The sequence below is a fragment of the Aedes albopictus genome, chromosome 3, assembly GCF_035046485.1.
Source record: "Aedes albopictus strain Foshan chromosome 3, AalbF5, whole genome shotgun sequence".
Classification (NCBI taxonomy): Eukaryota; Metazoa; Arthropoda; class Insecta; order Diptera; family Culicidae; genus Aedes; species Aedes albopictus.
In genome coordinates this window covers 352,726,809-352,753,367 of record NC_085138.1, presented here as the reverse complement: position 1 = coordinate 352,753,367, position 26,559 = coordinate 352,726,809, and the positions used below count along the sequence as shown (strand labels likewise).

Sequence of the window (26,559 nt, the reverse complement as noted above, 5' to 3'; positions counted from 1 at the left end):
ACTTGGAAAGGAACATCCTATGCCTCTTCAGTTTCAATGGAACATCGCTTCAATTCGCTATTGACAATGTTTTGATTTAAAAACAAAAATAAAAAAATAGTTTGTGACACACCCAGGTTTGATAGCAGGACCTTCACCGTTTCAATCTTCAGTCTTACCACTACTCTAATTCACAACTGTTAGAAAGCTGTTAATCAAAGCGAAACACTTTCTACCGTCTGTCATCTATATTTACTTTCATATCTAAAGCAGTCATTCCCAAATCAAGAACTTTTCACTGCAGATCTTATAGCTTTGTGCAGTAGTGTAAATCGAAGTGATTTTCAGTTGATTTATCCGGTGTGTTTGTTTTGGTTCTCAAGTCAACACTGACAGCATTGCGAATCTAAAGGAAAAAGCATTTGTGATCATGTTGCTTGGGAAGTTGAATAGTTAAGGGATTTTTCCCTTGATTCGAGCGTGCAGAATTTTTGCCGTGCACGTTCCGCGAAGCGACATTCAACGTCAGTCTTGAGCTTCTTTTTCTTTGTGGCTTTACGTTCATTATGGTGCTCGGCCTGTACCAACCAGACTTGGGGAACTTGGCTCTATTCTTAGAAACACCTTTATTACTTAGGATAAACTGCAAGTCTCAAGGTCTTCCAGCAACTTTATTTACCTACATCTTAAGGATCGTAGTAATACAATACCTTTTAGAATTTGAGAAAAAAAAATCCACCCTAGAAGATCATCGATTGGAGTTAGGAATAGAGGGAATAGAACCCACGTTCCCCAAATCGAAGTTCTTAAACTGATTTCTAACTCACAAGACCAACTAGAGACCCCGCATCTTAATCTTGATGGAATTGAAATTCCAGACTGCATGCCGCCTGTCTGTTTCACCGCCGCGTGTAGCGAGCAATTACACTCGCATACCTTCCTTCCTTGCTTCCGACAACTCCAAGAGAGAAACATCGCGATGAGGGATTAACCTCCGCTCCAACAGTGCAGTAAACACCATTCATCGCATCGTACAGCTACTTCTGGGGGTAGAACAAATACGTTTCACTGCTCTACTCAACCGAATAAAGGTGGTGGATTAAATTTCTACGAGAGCGCGGTTCTATGGAAGCGGCAAATCAGATAAGGTGCGGGAAAATCGGTGAAAGTCTCAACACACAAGAGCAGGAATAGTCGGTGGATGGAACTCCACCGCAAGAAAATCAATACCACATAAATTTAGTGCTTGCGGCAGTGAAGGTGGTTGTTTCACTGTACCATCAGTCCAACAACTAACTAGCTAACTGAACAACTGTGCGGTTCGGATGGATAGGTTGAGCAGCAAGCTCGCTGGCTGCTGGTTGCGAGTGGGTAGCACCGCATCAGGAATGGTAATCGACTGTACCGTGGAAGCTTTGACACAGTTCGGGAAATTTCACGGCTGTCGGTTCGGGGAAGCTTTGCCGCATTTCAGCTGGTATGTTTGCGCGTAGATGGTGAACTCTACCTTTGATCTTTTGGGATGCCAAAATGTACTTGTTGGATTTCCAATTCAACATCCCTGAGGCTCTTTAAGAAGAGCCACCTCAATACCGACTTTAAACTGCAGACGGACCCAAGCTGGATTATCACACGATTTCATAAGACATACACACACGTGAACAACATCCCTTGAAGTGAACCACATGATCCGACTAGACTGCAGCTTGCAGCCTGCGGGAGATTATCGAAATGAAAAGGCTCGGGCAGCCATATGAAAAATGTGTTGTATATCTATGGTTTCACCCCCACACAAACACGGGGAGGAGGCTTGCTCTCACCAACCAGCCAAGAGCAACACCCGGAGGCCAAACACAAACAGAACGAGTCATCATCGTCATCCTTTATGCCTATCGTCGATGTCGCCTCTGCGCTGTCGTCATTATCCTTTTCTACATACATAGGTTCTAACCTTTCTACCAGATAGAATATCGTGAATGGTGGAAAATTCATAAGGAAATTCTCCGGAATTCCCGAAGGGAATTCCCCGAAATTCCCGAAGGGAATTCTCCGAAATTCCCGAAGGGAATTCTCCGAAATTCCCGAAGGGAATTCTCCGAAATTCCCGAAGGGAATTCTCCGAAATTCCCGAAGGGAATTCTCCGAAATTCCCGAAGGGAATTCTCCGAAATTCCCGAAGGGAATTCTCCGAAATTCCCGAAGGGAATTCTCCGAAATTCCCGAAGGGAATTCTCCGAAATTCCCGAAGGGAATTCTCCGAAATTCCCGAAGGGAATTCTCCGAAATTCCCGAAGGGAATTCTCCGAAATTCCCGAAGGGAATTCTCCGAAATTCCCGAAGGGAATTCTCCGAAATTCCCGAAGGGAATTCTCCGAAATTCCCGAAGGGAATTCTCCGAAATTCCCGAAGGGAATTCTCCGAAATTCCCGAAGGGAAATCTCCGAAATTCCCGAAGGGAATTCTCCGAAATTCCCGAAGGGAATTCTCCGAAATTCCCGAAGGGAATTCTCCGAAATTCCCGAAGGGAATTCTCCGAAATTCCCGAAGGGAATTCTCCGAAATTCCCGAAGGGAATTCTCCGAAATTCCCGAAGGGAACTCTCCGAAATTCCCGAAGGGAATTCTCCGAAATTCCCGAAGGGAATTCTCCGAAATTCCCGAAGGGAATTCTCCGAAATTCCCGAAGGGAATTCTTCGAAATCTCACAGGGTCTTATTCATTTTTCTTGTTTTTTAATTCGACATAACTTGAGTACGATTAGATGAAGGAATAGTGCATTGATATAAAAAGTCTCAGTAAGTGATGTAGCGAGTTGATATATTGATTAGTAAGTGAGTTAATAAGTGAGTGAGCAGATTAGCGAGAGAGCTAGTGAATGAAACTGTTAGGGAATAAATGTGCGAGTGATTGACCGAGTTGTCGAATGATACAGTGAGTTGGTAGGTGAGTGAGTGAGCGAGTGAGTTTGTAAGTGATTGGCGCCTATTAGTGAGTGAGTGAATGTGTGAGCAAGTGAGTGAATCAGTGAGTGAATTAGTGAGTAAGCGAATGTGTGTGCGTGAATGATAATGATGAGCACGAATAATAAAGAGTATGGGATCAAACACATGTTTGCGTTTCGCTATGAAGAAAAAGGCTTCGTAAGAAACGTCGTCACTTGCTACTCTGACAGATGAATTAGAATATTCACAGTAACCCGCTCACTTATGACACCTCTTACTTACCAACCTACTCACTTTTGAATCCCCTATCTTACCACACAATACTCGCCAGTCCACTCACCCACAAGCTCACTTAGCAAAAATCACACATTCATCCATCAAGTCAGCTGGTGTATAATTCACTAATTCATCAGCCTACTTAAGCTTACTATAACACTCATTCAAAAACTAAAAACAACTCACTTACTCCTAAGCCCATTCACAAACCTATTCACTTTTTCTGGATTTCATCTACTCACCAACTTTATCACTAACTTACAACTTATACTCAACGCACACAGGTTCTACTTAGAATAACTGAACAATTGCACTTGAAATGGGTTCGACACTTTTAATTCTCTCCGTTTAACCCTTTGGAGACGGAATTTTCACCAATCTGAATGCAACATCGCTTGTCTAGAACACGTTTGTTATGGTCGATTTACTCGGCTAGGCACATATGACCCATCTGTCTCCAAAGGGTTAAGACAGCCTTGGTAGAATTGTACCAAACTTAAGAATATTGCCGTTGTGATTAAGAAATTTTCCGCTGGATTTTCAAAAATCAATACAGAAACTCCTCCAATAATTTCTCAGGATATTTTTAATAGAATTCTATTATTGAATCGTGTATGTTTTTTTTTCAGAAATTCTTTTCTATTATTTTTTCTCAGATGCTTAGGAACGTCTAAAGAAATTTCTTTAGTATTCAGCAAATTTTTCAGAGACTGATTTAGAAAATTCTTCAGAAACTTTTTCGGGGAATTTGAGAAAATCTTTAAAAAAAAAAACCATCAGAAACTCTTCGAAAGACTCCTTCGCACTCAATTCCTTCGAAATAGCTCAGAAATTCATGTGCGAACGCCTTTCAAAAGTCCTTAAGAATTCATTCTGAAATTAACTTCAGTGGTCCACTTAGAAATTCTTCATGAAAATCTCTCGGAAATTTTCTCATTTTTTTTCCAAACCTATGCATGAATTAAAATTCAGAAATTCTTTTACAGATTCACCCTAGGATAATTCCCTTAAAAATCTTATTTCTCCATGGAATCCTGTGAAAAATCCTACAAAACATCCTTCAGAAGTTTTTTTTTTTCAGGGCGTCCTTAAGAAACTCGTCTAAAAATTATTTTAAATTATTTTTGGAAAGCCTCTATGGATTGCAACGAAAATTTCTGCTAGATTTTTTTCGGAAGTTCTATTAAAGTTTCCTTTAGAAATTCGTTTGAAGATTACTCTGGGAAATTCTTCTAAAATTTCTCGAAAAACCTTCCATAGACTTTCTTAGTTTTTCTAAATTGCTTCCTTTGTTGAATCCTCCAGGGATTCCTTCAAAACTCTACAAGAATTATTTGGAAAAATCCATAAATTCCTTCAGAAGCTCATCAAGCGAATCCTTGAAAAACCTTCCAGACATTCTTCAAGAATTTGTTATCAGATACTCCTTTAGGTATTCACCTTAGAATACCTTCAAGAGATTTCTTCATAAAATATTCTCAAGATTTTTTACAGATTCCTTCGAAGTTTCATTTCGAAAAACCTTCAGGAATGTCCTTGGAAAATTATCTATAGATAACTTTCACAGTATCTACAAGAAAAATCTCCAAGAACTTCTTTAGAAAATCTTTCAAGGAATACTTCAGAAATTGTTGCATAAATTTCTTCGGAAAATTTTCAGGAATCCTCGCAAAAAATCTCCCATGGATTTCTTCAAAGACAACGACAGAATCTCCTTCACAAACACGCCGAAGATTCTTGTGGGAATTCGAACAACAGTTTCTTCAAAAATCTATGCACAGATTCCTAAGAATTTTTTCCTGGGATTTCTTCCTTTTTTTCTTGAGATTTTTTTAAGAAAATATTTCCAAAGGCTCGTCCCATTGAAAATTTTGCAATGGGATGTGTTTAGAATTTTTTTCAGAAATTCTTGCATGATTATTTACACTAGCAGGAATTCCCGCAGAAATTTATGCAGAGATGCCACTAAGATTTTTTCCAGATATTTGTCTATGTTTTTTTTGTGTCGAGAATTCCTCCAAGATTTCCTCCAAGAACATCTCTTGAAAATTTTCCATGTATTCTTTCTGGAAGTCATTCAGAAATTTGTTTGGAAATGTGTCCAAGACTTTTCTACAGGAATAACTGAAAATTTTCTGTTTGAGGATAACTAGTTTTTTCCCGGCGTTCCCTAATGAATATTTTGAGAATTCTCCCAGTAATTTCTTTACAAAATCCTGCTCTGACTTCGTCAGCAATTTTCCTTCAATTCCTTCAGGTATTTCTACAGAAATTCTACTAAAGATTCTTCCAGAAATTAATTTAAGAATCACTGTGAAAAATTATCGAGCTCACTTCACTCTACGACATACCTAGCATCTAAAAGGTAGCCAAAGCGGGATACGGTAGACAGAACATATTAGTAGAATGCCGGAGAGCAATTACTCCGCACAGTTTTGTCTAGTACAAGATGGCTGGAAATATAAGTGCATAAGATAGAAGATGATCTAGGTAGTGTTGGGCGCTAAGCGTTATCGAATATACATAGAGAGATTATACGAGAAAGACATCTTGAACTACTGGGTGAACAATCTCATTTTTATTCTGTGCTTCATCTCTTGTGCATAATGCGAGTAAAAGTGTGTACTCACCTTCGTTCGTGCTTGTCTGAGGCTGACAAACGACGACGACGAACCAAGTACCATATACTCTACTCTACTCTACCGAAGTCAGTCCCTACGATGCTGTTATGTTGCCTGACTGGTGGTTAGTAATACGGGCCAGGATATGAGATATCCATGTCAGCTGATTAAATTCTGATGTGAAACGTGTACGCGTGCTGTAGGCGGTAGGTACTTTCATCAATGGTGCCTTTTACAAACCGCCGCCGCCAGGACACGACGACAGGATGATATCTGGGCTTTTTGTAGGTGCTTTTGAGTTGTTCTCCGTATGTGGGAAGAGGAAGAGGTGGCTTATGAGATGATGCTTCCAGATATAAATTGAGGATGACACTGGAATTGCTGCTTTCATGAGTGCCAATATGTGCTTTAATTTGAATAATGAAGCACTTTCATGAGCTTGAAGTAGCTCATTGTGGCAGATAATTAAACGTTTCATAATAAATACAAAATTTCCCATAAATAATTCGAAAAGTCCCAGTGAAGAAACAGGTGTGTAAGCAGTAATAAATAACAAAAGTTCCATAAACAAATAGAAAAATGCATAAATAAATCAAAAGTTTCCATAAATAATTGATTTTTGAGCAATTAAAAATGTCAAAAATGCAATGAATAAATCAACTGTTGCAATAATAAAAGCCAATTTTCTCACCAAATAACTCCGAATTTTCCATAAATAAATCCGATTTGTCCATAATAAATTAGAAAACTCACAATAAAAAAATATCGAAAAAGCAATAAAAAATTCAAAAAATGCAATAAATAATGACGAAATTACCCATGAAAAACAAATGCAGGAAAGTATGAGACAGTGAAATGCTGAATCGCACTTATATGACTGAAACGACTAAAAAGCTTGCGTAACTATGATTGCAATTTACCGAGCAATTGCTTGCTGTCCGAACTCGCTATCGCTCGTCGGACCTAAAAAAGGGATAACATCTATGTTTGCATTATACCGGGCAAATTCTTGAATCTGTGGTTTGCCTAGAACCAAATCGATGCAGTTGCGGTGCATCGGATATCGGAAACTTCGGCGGCCTTCTGCCGCCTCAGTTCCTCAATCCTCTATGCGGCTTCGCCGCATGGTCTACATAATTTTTGGCTCAAAATGCATTTACGTTTATTGCTCGTTTTTTTTACATTTATTGATAATTTATTTTTTTGTTATTGCACTTTTTGAATTATTTATTGCTTTTTTGATATTTTTTTATTGTGAACTTTATTATTTATTATTTATTATGGAAAAATCGAATTTATTTATGGAAAATTCGAAGTTTTTTGGTGGGAAAATTGGCTTTTTTATTGCAACAGTTGAATTATTCATTGTATTTTTGACGTTTTTAATTGCTCAAAAATCAATTATTTATATAAACTTTTGATTTATTTATGCATTTTTCTATTTGTTTATGGAACTTTTGTTATTTATTACTGCTTCCACCCCTGTTTCTTCACTGGGACTTTTGGAATTATTTATGACGAATGATCACTTTCTTATGAGTCGTTTATATTTTAGCCGCTCATTGTCGGACTCATCAAAGGGCAGCCACGTGTTGCCGCGGGGCGTTTCGTGAGACAATAACATTTGGTTGATCTTTGTACTTTGTGTTTTAGGCGCATTACTTTTCTTCTTCTGATTTTGGGCTTATCACTCTACAGGAAAGTTCCTGTTTCAGATCTTAGTGTTTTATGTGTTCTACGGCTACTACTGCTGATAGCATTACAAATTTAGGATCAGTCCACTGATTGATATTTCCTCAAAGCAAAAAAAAAATTATTGCTTGTACACCCCCGGATACACCCTAAAATATCCTAGTGTCAGCTAGGTCAAACGAATAACAACAAAAATAATACCCCATAGAAGGCAACTGAACAAATCTGATAAAGCAAAACTTAGCGCTTTGCCATGCCCCAAAAGTGATGCATCATGATGACACTTAGCAATTTTGGTTACCAAGTTTTATATGTCCATACTTGACTAAAAGGCACGAGAACGGTCATGCCCTTTTGCTCCACTTAAAGTTCGGCGAACGCTTTTTATCAGTTTTTCCTACGGGGTCGAAAAAAAAGGTCGTTAAGAATAACGCATGAAGACGTCCTCAGTGTTCTCGAAGTGACTCGTTCTATCACTTTTCTCCCTTAGTCGTTGTAGAGTGAGTATTAGCAGATTTTCCCTCTCGTTGAGGCGACAAGTGAGTGCGTCCCTGTTTCTTCCCATAGGGTTGGAAACCCTTCGCTTGAAAACATAATAAGGGTTCAAGAAGAAACATGAAAGCGCGATGGGACGTGGTTTACGCCGAAAGAAAGATAACAGTTTTCAGAGGAAGAAAAGGGGAGTATGTACCATAACGACGATGTAAACGCGTGGAATAGTGCTCAAATGAACCGGAATGGGGGGTCTTTCCCGAGGTGATCGAGTTTTTCCCTCCCATTTGTTTTGCTATGGAAATCAGAAATTATCGTAACGAGGTGGTTATTGAATGCGCGAAGTACACACGTCGTTAGCAAGGATGCGGTAGATGTTTAACTTATTGGAAGCTGTTAGAGAAGCAATATGAAGAGTTAAAGTGGAAAAAAATATCGACACTCATAAAAAGCACTCGATTTATTCCCGAGGTAGTTCCAGAATCTCAGAAGCATTGTCCGTTATAATTGACTCTTACTTAACTTCTGTGATTAAATCAATCAAAAAATCTTCAGTTATTGGAAGTTGAACAACCAAGCGTCTTCATGTGTTTATTCCTTAAGTAGTGGATCTCAAAACTTTAGAGTAAACCAATGCACTATGGGGATTCAGATGGCCAAAATTGAAAGTTGGCTTTATTCAATTTGAGATTTGGATTAGGTAGTTGAAAGTTGACCACTTGGAGCAGTAAACCGTAGAATATTTGTTTGTTAAGGACAAGGTATTTCAACGTTGAACCATTCGTCATTGAAATCATCGTCATCATCAAACATTTGAAAGCAGTTTTTTCGTTCAAATCAAACATTTTTAATACGAATATGGATTCACTGTATTCCACATGAGGAATAGAATACAGTGAATACGTTTTCGTGATCATTGTTTTGATTTACAGTGAAAAAACTGCTTTTCTGTTTTCGATAAATGATGACGGATGCTTGAGCCTTAAAAGGGAGACTGCGAGGATTGAACTAATGATTAACACCACAAAGACCAAGTACATGATTGCTGGTGGTCAACGTCAGTTCGGCCGTGATAGTGGTGACTATAGATAGTAGAGTAAACATAGATCCGTGTTGATGAATCCGTTGTATCCAAACGAACTGTCAAAATCTGTATCCAAACGAGCATGACGTCACGATTTGGACAACATCAATGGAGCGCATGACGTCATATTCAACCGTCGCACTCTTGAAAATTACTACTTACACGCTTGAAACATTTTAGTCAGCGGTGTCCGCGGATCTATGTATACTCTACTATCTGCTAGGTGTGCTAGGTGCTGAAAAGTTTGATGTTGTGGACGAATTTGTTTATGTTGGTACTCTAGTAACGTGCGATAATGATGATACCCGCGAGGTGAACAGACGGATTGCAGATGCGAATCGGGCCTTTTTCGGTCTGCGAAACCAGCTGAAGTCTCGTAGGCTGCAAACGAAGACAAGAGTTACAAAACTCGCGTTGTACAAGACTCTGATTCTTCCGGTCGCTTTATACGGCCATGGACGTTGAGAGAAGCTGTTCGGAGAGCCTTTGGGGTCTTCGAACGTAAAGTGCTGCGTATAATACTCGACGGTAAACTGGAGGACGGCATCTGGCGGCGTCGCATGAACCACGAACTGTACCAAGTATACAAAAAGATGGATATAGTGAAGCGATTCAAACACGGCAGGCTGTGGTGGGCTGGGTACGTAGCTCGTATGCCGGAGGAACATCAAGCTAAAACCTTCTTCTTTGTGGCTCTACGCTCCCACTGGAGCTTGGCCTGCCTTTCTTCAACTTAGTACACAATTAAAAAAATAAAAAAAAAATAAAAATAAAAATTTGCATGGCCACAAATTTAAAAAAATATCGGCGCAAGGCTAAAAACTTCCTAACGAAATTTTAAATGTTCTTCCATTCATGTGGGTAAAAGTAAGTCGCCTATGAAATTTGTTTCCGAAAGTTGTAGCGGCCTCGTATATAAAATAAAAAATACCACAACCATTTTCAATTTTTGTTCCTCCATTTTGTAAAAAAATCTTTTAGATACCATAGATACCTTTGGTTTAGGAAATTTTTAAGAAATCCTTGCAAAAGGCCTTCTTACATTCCTCCAGAGATTATTTCGCAAATTCCTCCAAAGATTTCCCCAAAAATTTTCCTGAGAATTCCATTACACAATAATTCAAAAACTCTTCAGAAAATCATTCGAATTTTTTAATGATTTGCTATTGAAGTTGATTCATCCAGAAAGTTCACAAAGATTCTTTTAGAAAATCTAGTTTCATCGATTCCTTAAGAAGTTTTTCCACGAGCTTCTTCAGAAACTCTGTGCAGGGATTTCTTCTACATATTAATTCAGAAATTTTGCTGGTGATTCCTTTACAACATCCTCCATAAATTTCATCCAACGTTTTTTGAAAGTTGTTCTAGAGGTTCCACTGAAAATTTTCAAATTGCACTAGAGATTCTTTAAAAAAATTCACTTAAGAATTCGATCTTCAGAAATTTTCTTTGGGTTTAAAAAATTGAAGGAATTCCATCAACAATCCTCCAAATATTCAGAAATTATTATTGAGAAAATTCTTCCGCAAGATTTACATAAAATCTTCCGAAAATTCCTGAAGGACCCGAGCAGAGGAGAATATCAAATTGATAACTATGAAATCACATAGCCTGTTATTATATCTTGTTGTGTTATTTTTGAGTAACCAAGGTATTACTTTGCAATAACTTGTTTTGTTGGGCAATCTTATTTTGTTGTGATTAAGTTATTGATATACATCCATTAAATGACATTTCAATAATATGTTTTGTTATAGAACAAGTTTGGTTATAATTGTGCTATTGAGAGTGTACAAACAATTTATCATAATTAGCACAACAATAACAAGTTTTGCAATAAAGACTAAGGATTGTATCAAAACGATATAAGCAACATTCACAATAACATTGAAAATTGTTGTGTCTTCATATTAGTATTTTTTTATTAATCCTGTTATCAGTTTGATGTCATAACTATTATTGCTTTTGGTAATAACTTTTAAACATCAAAATTTGTTATTGAAATATACTGGAAATCCACTGTTATTAAATTGTTATTGAAACTAACAAAACATGTTATTGAATTTGTATACCAGGAACATTTTTTGTTATTAAATGTGTTATTTTGCCGCCTATGACAGACAAGTTTATAACATAATATGTTATGCAAAATAACATTAAAATAACTGGTTTTATTACTTAGTTATTTTGCCGAAAAAACGTATATTATTATGCTGTTGTTATTCTCTTCTGCTCAGGGATGAACGCCTTCCGATTTTTTTTGCCGAAAGGTACCCAAGGATTACATCGGGGATTGCTGGAGCTATTTCTCCAGAGGCTCTTTCTGAAATTACACAAATGATCCTCTCTGATATTTTACGAATAATTCTTTTAGAACACCTTGCGTTCATTGACTCAGAAATTCCATTCGTTAATGGAATTCTTCATTTATAAAATCCTCTAGGTATTTATTCAGATTTATAATTAGGAAATTCTTAGGATCCTTTTCTAGAAATACTTCCTGGGATTTTTTTCAGAAAATCTTGCAAAAAACATTCAGAAATTCCTCTAGGTTTTTTTTATTTCATAAATTTCGTTTTTATATTTTTTCAGTCATTTCTAAAGAGATTTTTTTTGTGCGATGAGTATCGTGAGGTCAGATCTGAGCTGCATGGAATTCTCCGGGTCCGAAGACAACACCACAAACCCGTTAGGCAGACAGGCCTTAATGTAGAATACAAGGATCTGATTTATCAGTTTTTGAAACGTGTTCGCTCTTGTCTGTCGTCGTCCCCCTTTCGTTTGTCCTCCGATAAAGTCCTTTCTTTTTGGTTTCGTAACAGATCAGGACATTTTGTCCCATCATAAAAACATTGATGTTTGCAAATAATTTAGTTTAAGTTAGCAAACAATTTAGTTTAATTCCCCTAAATCCCTCCAACAGCCGCGAGTATTTTGGCTTCCCAAACTAACATAGTATTTAAGGCAGTTAAAAACAAAATGTTTAATTTAAAATCAATGTAAAAAAACATGATTTCGTCTCAGTTATGCCCATGTGGCACCCGAGCCTTCCAAATAAACGAATCAGTAAAAAACATTCGCATGGATTACTAAAGAAATTCCACTACAATCTAGACACTTTTCTCCAAAATTTCAGAAATTTTTTCATGATTTTTATAAAAAAAAAATCGAAAAATCCATCATCTGTTCGTTTAGGAAATTCTTATAAAATTGTTTCAAAAACTCTATCAAGGATTCATTTGGAAACTTTCTTCAGGAATTGCTTAAGCATTTTTTCCAGGGATTTTTTCATAATTTTCACAAATCACAAATCATTGAATTAAATTTTATTCCAATATTTTTCGAGGGAATCCTTTTAAAACACTTTAGCAATTCCTCCGGGAGTTTCCGGGAAATCTTCCCGGGAAATCAGATGGGCTTTCAGAAAGTTTTTCTAAGAATTCAGAAATCAGTCCAAATAGCTTTCAGATATTCTCGAAAACTGTTTTAGACTAGAGTTTCTTTAAGAAATCTCCAAATGATTGCTTCTGAAAATCTCCCTGACATTTTTTTTGGGGTTTGTCCCCATTTGTTTCTCTTTTATTCTTCAAGGAATCTGTCCAGAGATATTTCCTATGAGATTCTAAGGTTATTTTTTTTTTGCAACATCTCAGGAGAAGAATATTTAAAGATGTTTATAAATTTGTTTGTAAACAACGCTGCAGTGATTTCTTCAGATATACGTCTGGGAATTGCATTAAGGTGTATCTCCAGTGATCTTTCTTAAAGTATTTTAAGAGAATGTTTGGGAACTCAAACAGGAGTTTCCCAAGCAGTTTCGTGAAGCATTCTCCCTTGAATTTCTAAGGAATTATCTTAAGAAAATCCTTTTTTATTCTTTCAGGAATTTACACCGGATTCTTCCCAAAATCCTTCCAAGAATTCTTCTAAAAATTTCCACATACATTCGACTAGAGATTTTTTCTTGTTAGTTGGATCTATAATTTATTTAGCGAATCCTTCATAAAAATCTATTTGGACGTTCCTCTGGGGATTTCTTTAGAAATATTACCACTATTCCGAGAATTTCTGTTTCCATGTAATTTTTTTTTTCTTAAATTTTTATATAAATTCCTTGAAAAATTTCACAGAAACTCCTTCAGTTGGGCTTATGTTTTTCTTGAGAGGTGATTATTCACTTGAATTAGTTTGGAAAATTATTTTCGAAGTTCCATAACAATTCCTCAAACAATTTATTTCATTATTCTCAAAATGATTCTTGAAAATTTTCTTTTAAAAAATATTTGAAGATTTTTTAGGATATGGTTTGATAAAATCCTCTGAAAAATTCTTATTTCTTAAAAAATATTTTTAGCAATCCATTCAGGAATTCCTTCGACAACTGCTTTTGAAAATCTCTTGAGAACTATTAATATATTTTGAAGAGTTGCTTTTGAGAAATCTTCGAGCTTGTTTTTTTAATTCATTTGAAAATCAGTAATTTGGTTAGAAAATTCTATAATTAAAAAAAATAAATTCTGAAAAATTGATAATAAAAATAACCTAATAAAAATCTCAATAAATAAAATCTCAATAAAATCCTATAACAAATTCTGGAGAAACTTACAAGGATAAAGGAAAATTCTAAAAAAAAATCACTTGGGTTTCCATGAAATGTCAAAGCAGTTTCTGGATTTTTCGATTGAAACACTAAAGTATTTTAAAAAGAACTTCAATGAATTGACGAAAAATCTGACGAAAAAATCTCAATGGTAGTAATGCTATAAAATCCCACAGAAATATTCATAGGAATCAAGAAAGTAATCACTATCAAATTGCCGATTGAATCTAAAAGGAAGTGCTGTAGACATTTACAAAGAAATTCTCAAAGGAATTGCTGAGCAAATTTAAATGTTACTACCGAGAAATTCGGAAAATACTTGTTAAAGGAATCTCGAAGATTTTTCCAAAGCAATATACATATAAAAGAATTACCATATCTAAAGAATCTCATCGAAAGAAAGTCCGAAAGGAATTGGCGGTCGATTTTTAAAGGAAATATTTAAAAAATCTTTCAAAATTCAAAGAAATTGTTGGATTAATTTCCAAAGAAATCAGTGCAGGAATTTCGTTGCAATATTCAACTGCAGAATAACAGGCAAAGATTATATCCAGTAAAGAACCAATAAGAGTGAGACTGGCTGTTTGTAGTTTAAAAGGACCTATGAGCACTCAAAGTCCTTAGGGACTAGAAACGCTTGGCCCAGGAAAGAGTCCAGTGTAGGCGGCGTAGATTCAATGAAGCGAACCGTAGCCCACCAAGTATCTAAGTAAGTATTGGCACTGCTAAAACCACAACGAATAACTAACCCACGGCTAAAAATAATGATGCATTTCCGTTGTACTGACCTGGCAAACAACAGTAGTATCATAAGCAACAACAGCAGCAACACCACTTCGTTCTACGTCGATGATACAAATGGAAACAGCATCGCCATAAACATGAATGCAAATATACTAGTAAATAAGACAATGATCACTAGACTCTATATGTGTACTAACACACGTTATACCCAAGTCAACGAAAGAGCTGTAAATTTGGATAATATAATAAAGAAAAAGTTAAAAGTTGAATCCTATGGTCACTGATTGACTCTTCCATGCTTTAGCTTTTCACGTGCCAAACTTCATGCATGTAGTTAATATGAGTTGCAAAACAGAAAAAAAACTGAACCAGTACCCATGCCATAGATGACCACTAGAACCTTACCAAGATAACTGTGACAGCAAGGACGTGACTTTATACATGTTAAGTTTTCAAATTGTGCTCATTGAGAATAGTTAGCTAACCCCAAGCTCCATTTAAAGTACACCGGGCAAGATGAAACAAGAAATTTTTAAAGTGATGTCAATACAATTAGGAAATTTTTTTTTATCAAAAGATTCTTCTTTGTGACTCGACGTTTGCATTGGGACTTGGCCTACCTCTCTTCAACTTAGTGTTCTTTAAGCACTTCCATGGTTGTTAATTGAGGGGCTTTCTTGGCCTGCCATTGCTTGAATTTGTACATTGTGTGGCAAGTATAATAATACACTAAGCCCAGGGAGTCGAGAAAAGTTTCCCGACTGGAACGGGAATAGAACCCACCGTCTCCGGATTGGCGATCCATAGCCTAACCCGAGCAAAGTCGAACAACAAAATGATAGCAAATCGAAAACACGATTTGTAATTAGCAGCAAATTGATATCATATTTTAGGGCCCATATAGCCGAGGCGGTAAACGCACGGGTATTCAGCATGACCATGCTGAGGGTGACGGGTTCGATTCCCGGTCGGTCCAGGATCTTTTCGTAAAGGAAATTTCCTTGACTTCCTTGGGCATAGAGTATCTTCGTGCCTGCCACACGATATACGCATGCAAAATGGTCATTGGCAGAGGAAGCTCTCAGTTAATAACTGTGGAAGTGCTCATAGAACACTAAGCTGAGAAGCAGGCTTTGTCCCAGTGAGGACGTTACGCCAAGAAGAGAGAGAGAGAGAGAGTGATATCATATTTTGATATCAGATTGACTTGATTAATTTCGATTTCAAATTTTGATATCGTTTTGCTGTCATTTAAAATAATTACAAATGTTTAGGTTTTTAAGTCATTTCAAAACTTCTAGGCGACCTTGTATAAAACCTCTAATGATATATCATCAGTGCAATTAACGTATTGCATTTAGGTTTCCATATTATGCGAAAAAACTCTAAATTTAACGATTTTTCCATTTTTTTGCACTGAGAGCAAAAACAGTAGGGGGATTCACTCAACAGCGTAAACTGGTTAAACTGATTAAACGCCGCGATCACCAAGGCAATCTTTGATTATTTCATTCGCATAATTATGAAACATTTCAAATAAGCAGAAAATCATGGCTTACGCAGCAATTTAATCTGTTAAGTGAATACCCCTAGTAATCAATTTGCCATCACTGATAGCAGGAATTGTTTTCAACTTGCTCTCACGGGAACATTTTTCTGCTCTCATTTTTGATGTTTTAACCGCTAAAACGACCAAAACGACATCAACCTGAGTTATCATAATTTGCTATATCACAACATCAAAATTAGTTTTCGATTTGCTGTCAGACTCTGCTCGGGTAACCACTAGGCTAACTGGAGACACCAGAAGATTGTCTGCATCAAAAACTATGTGTTATGGCTTTTGACAATAAATTTAATGCCCTTTTCCGGCTGCACCAGTCGTACAGTATGCGATGCTTGGAATGCAGTTTGATTTTTTTCCCGCAGAATCGTAACTTGTTCTGCGGCTTAGCTAGTTAAAGCGCCGGACTAGCGATACGGAGTCGTGGGTTTGAATCCCAGCAAAACAAGTGTTTTTTTTACAAATTTATCTCTCAATTCGTCAATTAAACGTACTTGCGTTGCGTTGCGTTGCGTTGCGTTCCGTGGTAACGGAGTAATTCGTAGATTGCATATTGAAAGTTGTCATGTTAAAACTTTAATACTTCTATTCTAATTGCTTATGGAATGCTGTTTGGGAAGGAACAGCTATCCAATCAGAGGTTGAAGTAAAAAAATACATGAAAACTTCCATTGCCGGCCACGCCCATCTTCTCCGTTACGAGGATAAGAAAGGATGTGATGATATGACACCTACTTAAGGTGAGGTCAGCGACTCACCGACGCCCCCATAGGTGTCAAGGAGTTGGATATTTGGAATGGGTTAATTTGGGATTCACTATAAGCAAGTGAAGCGACAATATTCAGATTGTGTTAGTGTATTTGAGTATATCATGTAGATGTGTGAGTGTGTGGGTAAGTGTTTTAGTATAACACCAACGTTGGGAGTGACGTAGCTAAAAGATTTTGTCACTCCATGGGCCTTTTTGCTTCCGGGGATGGGGCACAGGCATTTTCACTGTGTCCTGGCTATAACAAGCCTAGGCTTAAGCGCCATTGATCGCTCTCTGAAACGAAAAGAAACACAATTGATGCCTGACAGTGGGAAGGGTTAGTTAGGATGGAAGGATATCTATTTAACGAGAGGCCAGCGACTCACCGACGCCCTCGTAAATAGCAGGGAGTTGGATTTTTGGTAAGGGAATGCTCAAGGATTCACTATACTTAAGTAATGCAACTATTATTGTTGGGTTTGGTGGTTCCAAAGAATTGGATCAAACCAGAACGAACTCACCAAATTTCTTGTTTGATATGATGTATTCCTTGGCGGACGAATTGACTGAGACACACTGCGCTAGTCCGATTCCTCCAGCATGGTACGCTTGCGCTTGGGGGCGGCATGCTGCGGTGTATTACGCAGCGCACTCGTTCGGGCCGCACAGATGCTACTCAAGGATGTCTGAAAAATGATGCTCTGGCTTCTGGGGGTGGTGTTCCTATAGACTTCCTCGGACGACTGCAGCTGCTGGGAGACCCGATGTCGAAGGCGCTCGATATCATCCAGGTTTTACCTCCGTTGACGGTTATTGTCGACAAACTGGAAATTTTCGACTGGAGAAACACCGTTTGGCTTCGTCGTGTAGCTCCTTGTTCACATTCCGATGGGCAGTCCTTTTCACAACAACCCGTAGATTTCACTTTCGGCTACGGTTAAATAACTCCCACTTCGAAAACACTATCACCAGCTTATAAAAAAGCAAAAAAAAAAACGAATGGTACTTTCGGCAACCGTAATTGCGCAAACCGTTTAGAATTCGCACTATTTCTTCACTAAAATTTTCTTTCTGATAAATTTTACACTGCCATTAGCCGAAATTCGATAAACTCTTGAGCGAAGGGAAAAAACACGCCGCGAAAAATTTTGACGTCCGTATTCGCGCACGGGTTACTGCGATCTCAATTCGTCAATTAAACGTACTTTGCCAAAAAATACTTCAAGTTTTCACGTCTATGGCTTTTGAGTTTATTATCATGAATAAAAATTCGCATGTTAAACTTGATGTTAAACCACTGTTTCATCTTACCCCACCCGATTCAACATGCCCCAGTGTAGCTTGTTAGTTCTTGATTGTTTAGTTGATTCACGAATGTGCAATTTCGTTATATCGGTCTTTGTTGGGACAATCTCGTACAGAGTAAATGAATCAAGGAATAAGCTCATCATAAACCAAAATCTTTTATAATTTATACGAAGTTATTCAAGCACAGCCATCCTATGTCTCCTCTTCCCAAACAACCGTTACAGACCGGCAATTATCAGAGAACATGAATCTGGTTTTCTTCCGAAGCCCCATTCCGCTAGAAACCCTAATCTCTGCTTAAGTCGGCCATGTCCCTTACTTCGACCGCCTGTCTGATTGTCCGTGTCTCCCCTCGAGCCAAATTGATATGTTGTGATTTCCGATGAAATCAGTTTTAATCCCTCGTCGTCGTACTTTGGCAGTGCTTTTTCTTTGCTTTCCGTTTCATCTTTCATCATCGGAATATGGACGGGCGAAGTTCGATTGGAAATCAATCAAATCGAGAGAGGGATACAAGGAAAATGTGGGAAAGAATTTACTTATGCTTTAATAATGGCTGTAATTGAATATTTTTCAAAAGTTTTATAGTATTTATGATAACAAATAATTATAGAGTAGGTTGTATTGATAAAATTATGTAGCTTTTTAAAATTTTCACATAATTTCAAATTGATCCACACACAGACTAACCAAGAATTCCACACTCCCTCTCGTTCCAGGTTTATGCTCGTGCTGGTGTGTCTGATATTCAGTGTGCTGTCGACGATCGAGGAGTACAGTAAGTTCGCGAACGAGACCTTATTCTGGATGGAGATCTGCCTGGTGGTGTTCTTCGGCGTGGAATACCTGGTGCGGCTGTTGTCGGCCGGCTGCCGGTCCAAGTACATGGGCTTCTGCGGCCGGTTGCGGTTCATCCGCAAGCCGATTTGTATTATAGGTGAGTGGGAACGGTACCTACCAATGCTTAACTACTGTAAGTTTTCGTAACTTTCTCGGATATCTGGACGTGGCGGTACATTAATTGGGGGGTTAAATCCGCACGGGGATTCAGAGGAATAAAAATCCATTTCCACCCAACAATAGCAACGACAACGACCGGGATGCCAACTCAATTCAAGTGAAGCCACTATGGGCCAGAAATCAAAATCCCACCAACCAAACCGAACCTTCTGGAAACAGAATTTAAATCATTTTCTCTACATATTAGTGAATCATTCCCATCTGAAATTTGTCGTGTACTATTTCTGATGTACCATATAAATTATTAGAAACTTCAACATTATTCCTTTGGTTGTTTTATTAATAATTAATTTTTCTCATTTCTTCACATTGCCACCTCTTCTTTATGTGTGTGATGAAGTAGTGTGTGTGTGTGTGTGTGTGTGTGTGTGTGTGTGTGTGTGTGTGTGTGTGTGTGTGTGTGTGTGTGTGTGTGTGTGTGTGTGTGTGTGTGTGTGTGTGTGTGTGTGTGTGTGTGTGTGTGTGTGTGTGTGTGTGTGTGTGTGTGTGTGTGTGTGTGTGTGTGTGTGTGTGTGTGTGTGTGTGTGTGTATCGCCAACCAAGAGGATGTTAGTTTAATGGAAGTTTCTTCAATCCATAGGATCCACGCAGCACTGTAGCTCCCGGATGCGAATCCAACGCGTTCGCCCAAATCTGGGGTTTTGAACTGAATGTTGTACAATTGCCGCGACATTTTACTCAACAGTTCCTACGTCCGTATAAGGTTCCCGTTTTCTCGTCCGTTTATCCGTTCCGACTTGAATCCCTCACCTTGTTGTCGTTTATTATTATTGTTCTCTTTGACACTTCGATTCCGCATCATTCCACCACACTGAAGCAAATACTCCTTTCACATTTACTCTACAGTGCACTTCTTACAGATTCGACTACCAGACGCTATTCCTGGTTATGACAGGAGCAATTTCCCACTTGGTAATATCAATATTATCAGCGATACCAAGTACCTAAATACTTACCGTGCTTACCGATCAGGCTAAGACCGGGGTGGCCTCTGCTGTACATAGTAGCCGTCTCCATTCCACTCGGTCCATGGCTGTTTGTCTCAAGTTCCGCACTCTGCGTAGGGTCCGCAGATCGTCCTCCACTTGGTCGACCCACCTAGCTCGCTGCGCTCCACGTCTTTTTGTACCGGTCGGATGACTCTCGAGAACCATTTTAGTCAGGTTGCTATCCGACATCCTGATGACGTAACCCGTCCACCGTAGCCTTCCGATTTTCACGGTATGGACGATGGTTGGTTCTCTCAGCAGCTGATGCAGCTCGTGGTTTATTTGCCTTCTCCAAGTCCCGTCTTCCATATGCACTCCGCCGTAGATGGCACGCAGGCTTGTTCGCACTGAGCGCATGAAAATTCTGCTCTTTGGATTTACACCATCAAGCACATCATTGGTACGCATCACCTTCCGTTCGAAAACTCCAAGGGCGCGTTGGTCCTCTGCACGTAGGGTCCACGTTTCGTGCCCATAGAGGCCGACCGGTCTAATCAGCGTTTTGTAGATAGTTGACTTCATGTTACGGCGAACTTTATTTGATCGTAGAATTCTGCGGAGTCCTAAATAAGCACGATTTCCTGCCACAATGCGCCTCTCTATTTTTCTGCTGGTGTCGTTGTCAGAGGTCACCAGTGAGCCCAAGTATGTATGTCCACGAATTCTTCAACCGCCTCGAATTCATCACCGTCGATAACAATTCGGGATGGCGGGCGTGGAGATTCATCCCTGGAGCCCTTTGCCATCATGTACTTTGTCTTCGACACATTGATAACTAATCCGATTCGCCTGGCTTCACTCTTTAGTCGGATGTACGTTTCCGCCATCGTCTTAAATTTACGAGCTATAATATCAATATCATCAGAGAAACCTAGCAGCCGAACGGACCTCGTGAAAATCGTCCCACTCGTGTTTATCCCCGCTCTCTTCATTACAACCTCTAAAGCAATGTTGAACAGCAAGGACGAAAGGCCATCACCTTGCCGTAGCCCTCTGCGAGATTCGAAGGGTCACGAGAGTGTCCCTGATACTCAAACTACTCACATCACTCGATCCATCGTCGCCTTGATCCATCGTATCAGTTTATCCGGGAATCCGTGGGTACGTTGTATTCGCGGTATTTCTACAACATCTGACGGATGGTGACCATCTGGTCCATTGTAGCACGTTCACCCATGAATTTAGCCTGATATTGCCCCACGAACTATCTTGCAGTCGGTGATAGACGGCGGCATGAGATTTAAGAGAGTATCTTGTAGGCAGCGCTCAGTAGTCGCAACCTTAGGGAAGATCGGGTAACCAACCCCGGTGGGAACTTTGGTCGTGGGCTGACAGGGAGGGGGGGAGGTTTTGCTTCGGCAAACCTGAGCGTCTGTTCTCCAGGAGGAGCGGCTCACAACAGCGTCTGATCCCCATGTTAGGGGCGGTTGATCTACGTCCGAGTGGCTGGGAAGGACTCTAAGCTCAACTGTGCACTATGGTCCTTCGGAAAGTAGGGGTTTGGTGTCAGGCCCTACGAGCCAGCCGTAAAAAACCATTTTAGCGGAAAATCAGCAACAGAATAATATGAACCGAGACCAACGGCAACGACCCCAGCGAACAAGAAGGACTTGCGATTGGAAACTCGGTACGTGGAACTGCCGATCTCTCAATTTCATTGGGAGCACCCGCATACTCGCCGATCTACTGAAGGACCGCGGGTTCGGCATCGTAGCGCTGCAGGAGGTGTGTTGGACAGGATCCATGGTGCGAACGTTTAGAGGTAATCATACCATCTACCAGAGCTGCGGCAACACACGCGAGCTGGGAACAGCTTTCATCTTGATGGGTGATATGCAGAGGCGCGTGATCGGTTGGTGGCCGATCGACGAAAGAATGTGCAGGTTGAGGATCAAGGGCCGATTCTTCAACTTCAGCATAATAAACGTGCACAGCCCACACTCCGGAAGTACTGATGATGACAAGGACGCATTTTACGCGCAGCTCGAACGCGAGTACGATCGCTACCCAAGCCACGACGTCAAGATCATCATAGGAGATTTAAACGCTCAGGTAGACCAGGAAGAGGAATTCATTCCGACGATTAGAAAGTTCAGCGCCCACCAGCAAACGAACGAAAACGGCCTACGACTCATTGATATCGCCGCCTCCAGAAATATGGCCATACGTAGCACCTTTTTCCAACACAGTCTCCCTTATCGTTACACCTGGAGATCACCACAGCAGACGGAATCTCAAATCGATCACGTTCTGATTGACGGACGGCACTTCTCCGACATTATCGACGTCAGGACCTATCGTGGCACCAACAACGACTCTGACCACTATCTGGTGATGGTCAAACTGCGCCCAAAACTCTCCGTCATCAACAATGTACGGTATCGGCGACCGCCACGGTACAACCTAGAGCGACTGAAACAAGCGGATGTCGCGTCAGCATACACGTAGAATCTCGAGGCCGCATTGCCAGACGAGAGCGAGCTTGATGAGGCCCCTCTAGAGGACTGCTAGAGCAGTCATCAACGACGCAGCCGAGAGCACCATCGGGTACGTGGAACGGAATCGACGGAACGAAGGGGTCGACGAAGAGTGCATAACGGTTTTGGAGGAGAAGAACGCAGCGAGGGCGGTAATGCTGCAGCAAGGCACTCGACAGAACGTGGAACGTTACAAACAGAAGCGGAAACCGCAGACCCACCTCTTTCGGGAGAAAAAGCGCCGCCTGGAAGATGCGGAGTGTGAAGAAATGGAACTGCTTTGCCGTTCCCAAGAAACACGGAAGTTCTATCAGAAGCTCAACGCATCCCGCAAAGGCTTCGTGCCGCGAGCCGAAATATGCAGGGATAAAGACGGAGGCCTCTTGACGGACGGACATGAGGTGATCGAAAGGTGGAAGCAGCACTTTGATCAGCATCCAAACGGCGTGGAGAACGTAGGCACGGGAGCCCACGGCAATGAAGGAAACGACGACGCCATTGTAGCGGAGGACGGAAATGAACCAACTCCCACGCTGAGGGAAGTTAAGGATGCAATTATCCAGCTAAAAACCAACACCATCACATATCAACACCAAATACCAGCAGCGGGTAAGGATGGTATCACAGCTAAACTCATCAAGATGGGCCCAGAAAAGTTGGCCACCTGTCTGCATCGACTGATAGTCAGGATCTGGGAAACCGAAAGCTACCGGAGGAGTGGAAGGAAGGGCTAATCTGCCCCATACACAAGAAAGGCGTCCATTTGGAATGTGAGAACTTCATGGCGATCACTATTTTGAATGCTGCCTACAAAGTGCTATCCCAGATCAGCTTCCGTCGTCTGTAACCTAAAACGTATGAGTACGTGGGAAGCTATCAAGCCGGTTTCATCGACGGTCGGTCGACAACGGTCTAGATCTTCACCGTACGGCAAATCCTCCAGAAATGCCGTGAATACTAGGTCCCAACGCATCACCTGTTCATTGACTTCAAAGCGGCAAACGACAGTATCGACCGCGCAGAGCTATGGAGAATCATGAACGAAAACGGCTTTCCTGGGAAGTTGACTAGACTAATTAAAGCAACGATAGACGGTTTGCAAATCAACGTTAGGGTTTTGGTGAACTATCCAGTTCATTCGAATCTCGCCGGGGACTGCGACAAGGTGATGGACTCTCATGCCTACTCTTCAACATCGCTCTGGAAGGTGTGATGCGACGAGCCGGGCTCAACAGCCGGGGAACGATTTTTACAAAATCCGGTCAATTTGTGTGCTTTGGACATTATTGCAAGAATATTTGGAACCGTGGTAGAGCTGTACACCCACCTGAAACGTGAAGCAGCAAAGGTCGGACTGGTGATGGAGCCATGGAAAAACAAAGTACATGCTGGTAGGCGGAACCGAAAACGACCGGATCCGTCTGGATAGTAATGTTACGATAGACGGGGATACTTTCGAGGTGGTGGAGGAATTCCTCTATCTCGGATCCTTACTGACGGATGACAACAACGTGAGCCGTGAAATTCGGAGGCGCATCATCAGCGGAAGTCGGGCCTACTACGGGCTCCAGAAGAAACTGCGGTCGAAAAAGCGTCACCCACGCACCAAATGCACCATGTACAAAACCGGTAGATCCTCTACGGGCACGAGACAAGACCGGTAATCCTCTACGGGCACGAGACATGGACCATGCTCGAGGAGGACCTGCAAGCACTCGGAGTTTTTGAGCGACGCGTGCTAAGGACGATTATCGGCGGTGTGCAAGATAATGGTGAGTGGCGGAGAAGGATGAACCACAAGCTCGCTGCACTTTACGGCGAACCCAGCATCCAGAAGGTGGCCAAAGCCGGAAGGATACGGTGGGCAGGGCATGTTGCAAGAATGCCGGACAACAACCCTGCAACTGATCCGGTTGGCACAAGAAGACGTGGAGCGCAGAGAGCACGATGGGCGGACCAGGTGGAGCGTGACCTGGTGAGCATTGGGCGTGACCGATGATGGAGAGCGGCAGCCACAAACTGAGTATTGTGGCGTACTATTGTTAATTATGTCTTGTCTTAAATGTGATGTTGAACAAATAAATGTATGTATGAGGTGTTCAACGTAATGCTGCCGCCACCTCTCGACCACCTCAGGCTCGCTTGAAGGAAGTTTAATGTGATTATCTCTGCACATGTCGGCTTGAAGCAAGCGGTTCAGCTTCTCGTAGAACTTCCGTGTGTCCTCAGCGCGGTACAGCTCTTCCATCGCTTCGCGGTATCGTTCTTCCTGCTGGTGCTTCTTCCTCCGGAAGATTGAGTTCTGCCTGTTACGCGCCTGTCTATAACCCGCTTCATTCGCCCTCGTACGGTGTTGCAACATTCTCGCCCTCTCTCGTCGTACCAGTCGTTTCTGTAATTCGAAGTCGCGAAACCTAGTACTGCAGCCTAGGTACTACCTATGACGGATTACATCCAGCTATCTCCAAGTGTAGTTGCGTCAAACTGCGCATATTCATGAGCCACTTCCACGTTCCGCAGCCGCTCACATGCATACATCGGCTAAGTAGTGATCTGAAATGAATCTATATGCGCACAGCGGTATGTGCGGACATGGGTTATATCCGAGAGAATTGCTCTTCAAGTCCACGACATTAATTTGGAAGCCAATTATGATTTTCGTACATTATTTCATATTTCTTAACCATGGCGAACAAAGATGAAGAAAAGTGAAAATTTGTTATTCTTTCAGCAAGGACGACTGGCTTACCCACATTGTTGCGAAGTAATCCCATCGTTGAAGTATGCTTTCCTGCAATTGTTAATATAGCGTGCCTTTGCCGCCGTACAGCGCGAAAGGACTTCACATGGAGTCGCAGCACAGTTCGCGAACAATGGAAGGATTAACTCCTAGAGGAAAGAGGCTAATTTAAAATGCATTACACTCAAAAAAATGGCGGCAAGCGAACCGAACCGAAACTCTTCCCGGCAGGCGGCAAAAACGACCCCAGGCTGAACGCGGAGAGAGCGGGACAACGGAACGGGTTGGCAAATTGAAATTGGAGCAAACAATTCCCCGAATTAATTGGCTGCCAGAAGCCCGGCTTTGCGTGTAATGACGGCAAAGCTTCTGGGGGGGCGTTGTTACAATGTTACAAATTTTGTGCGAAAATGCTTTCTCATTATGAGCTGGAACCGGAGCCGGATCTCGACTCGACTTGCGAAAGAAGTCCATTACATTGTGTGTGAGTTGTGTGATATTATTTTTAGAGCGGGGAAACTCATCACCAATTAGCCCCAGGACTTCAACGAATTTTTGATGAATTACCCGAACAAACGTTCTCTTGTAAAAATTATACATTTTTTAAAAACAAACAGTGATGGAAAAGCCGTTCTCGTCCATGATCCTCTATAGCTCTAGGCGGTCAATACGATCGTCGTAAGCCGTCTTGAAGACAATAAGAAGCATGTGAGACCAAGTGTGAGACCTGATTTTCACGGCATTACTGCCGAATTTGCCGTTTGCAGTAGATGCGATCGTTGGCAAATCCGGCTTGATAACTTTTCCCGGCCTTAAACTTATCATTATCATCACGGAATATTTCTTTTTATCACGGGACCATCCATTCATCCCCCTTCTGGCAGAGCTCGTTTTCACAAGTCGATGCACTCATGATGAACGAGAAATAGGGCGGGCTGCTGTCATCGCGGACACCGCCGCGCGAAGGCTTGAACTTTCACAAAGCACAACAAAGCCCCCCGATGGATGGTGTTCTTTGTTTCCTCGAGAGTTTAACGCGCGTATTGTTCTGTTTGCTCTCTAACATTGTATTTCACCTGACGGCGGCGCGGCCCGGTGGGAAAATAAAACAAAAACTTTTCGTCCCCTCTATGATGGATGCGGGAATGTAACACAGCGAGCTTATCGAGGAAAAGTCTGCCTTTCGTGTAAATAATTTCATTAAAACTCATAAATCAGGGTGAAAGTGACGGACTCGTAAAGCTCAGCCGGTAAATGCGCTGCTGTCATGTGGCAGCCCAT

At 40.8% G+C, this 26,559-nt stretch overlaps 1 protein-coding gene across 2 annotated transcripts in view; it reads left to right on the top strand.

The window, feature by feature from the left end:
* LOC109408799 (potassium voltage-gated channel subfamily KQT member 1-like) overlaps window positions 1–26,559 on the top strand; it is a 551,459-nt gene that overhangs the window by 360,460 nt on the left and 164,440 nt on the right. For both annotated transcript variants that reach the window (XM_062855276.1, XM_062855275.1), the window contains exon 4: window positions 18,772–18,989. In XM_062855276.1, coding sequence (XP_062711260.1) covers window positions 18,772–18,989 — 218 coding nt within the window. The remainder of the gene's footprint in view (window positions 1–18,771; window positions 18,990–26,559) is intronic.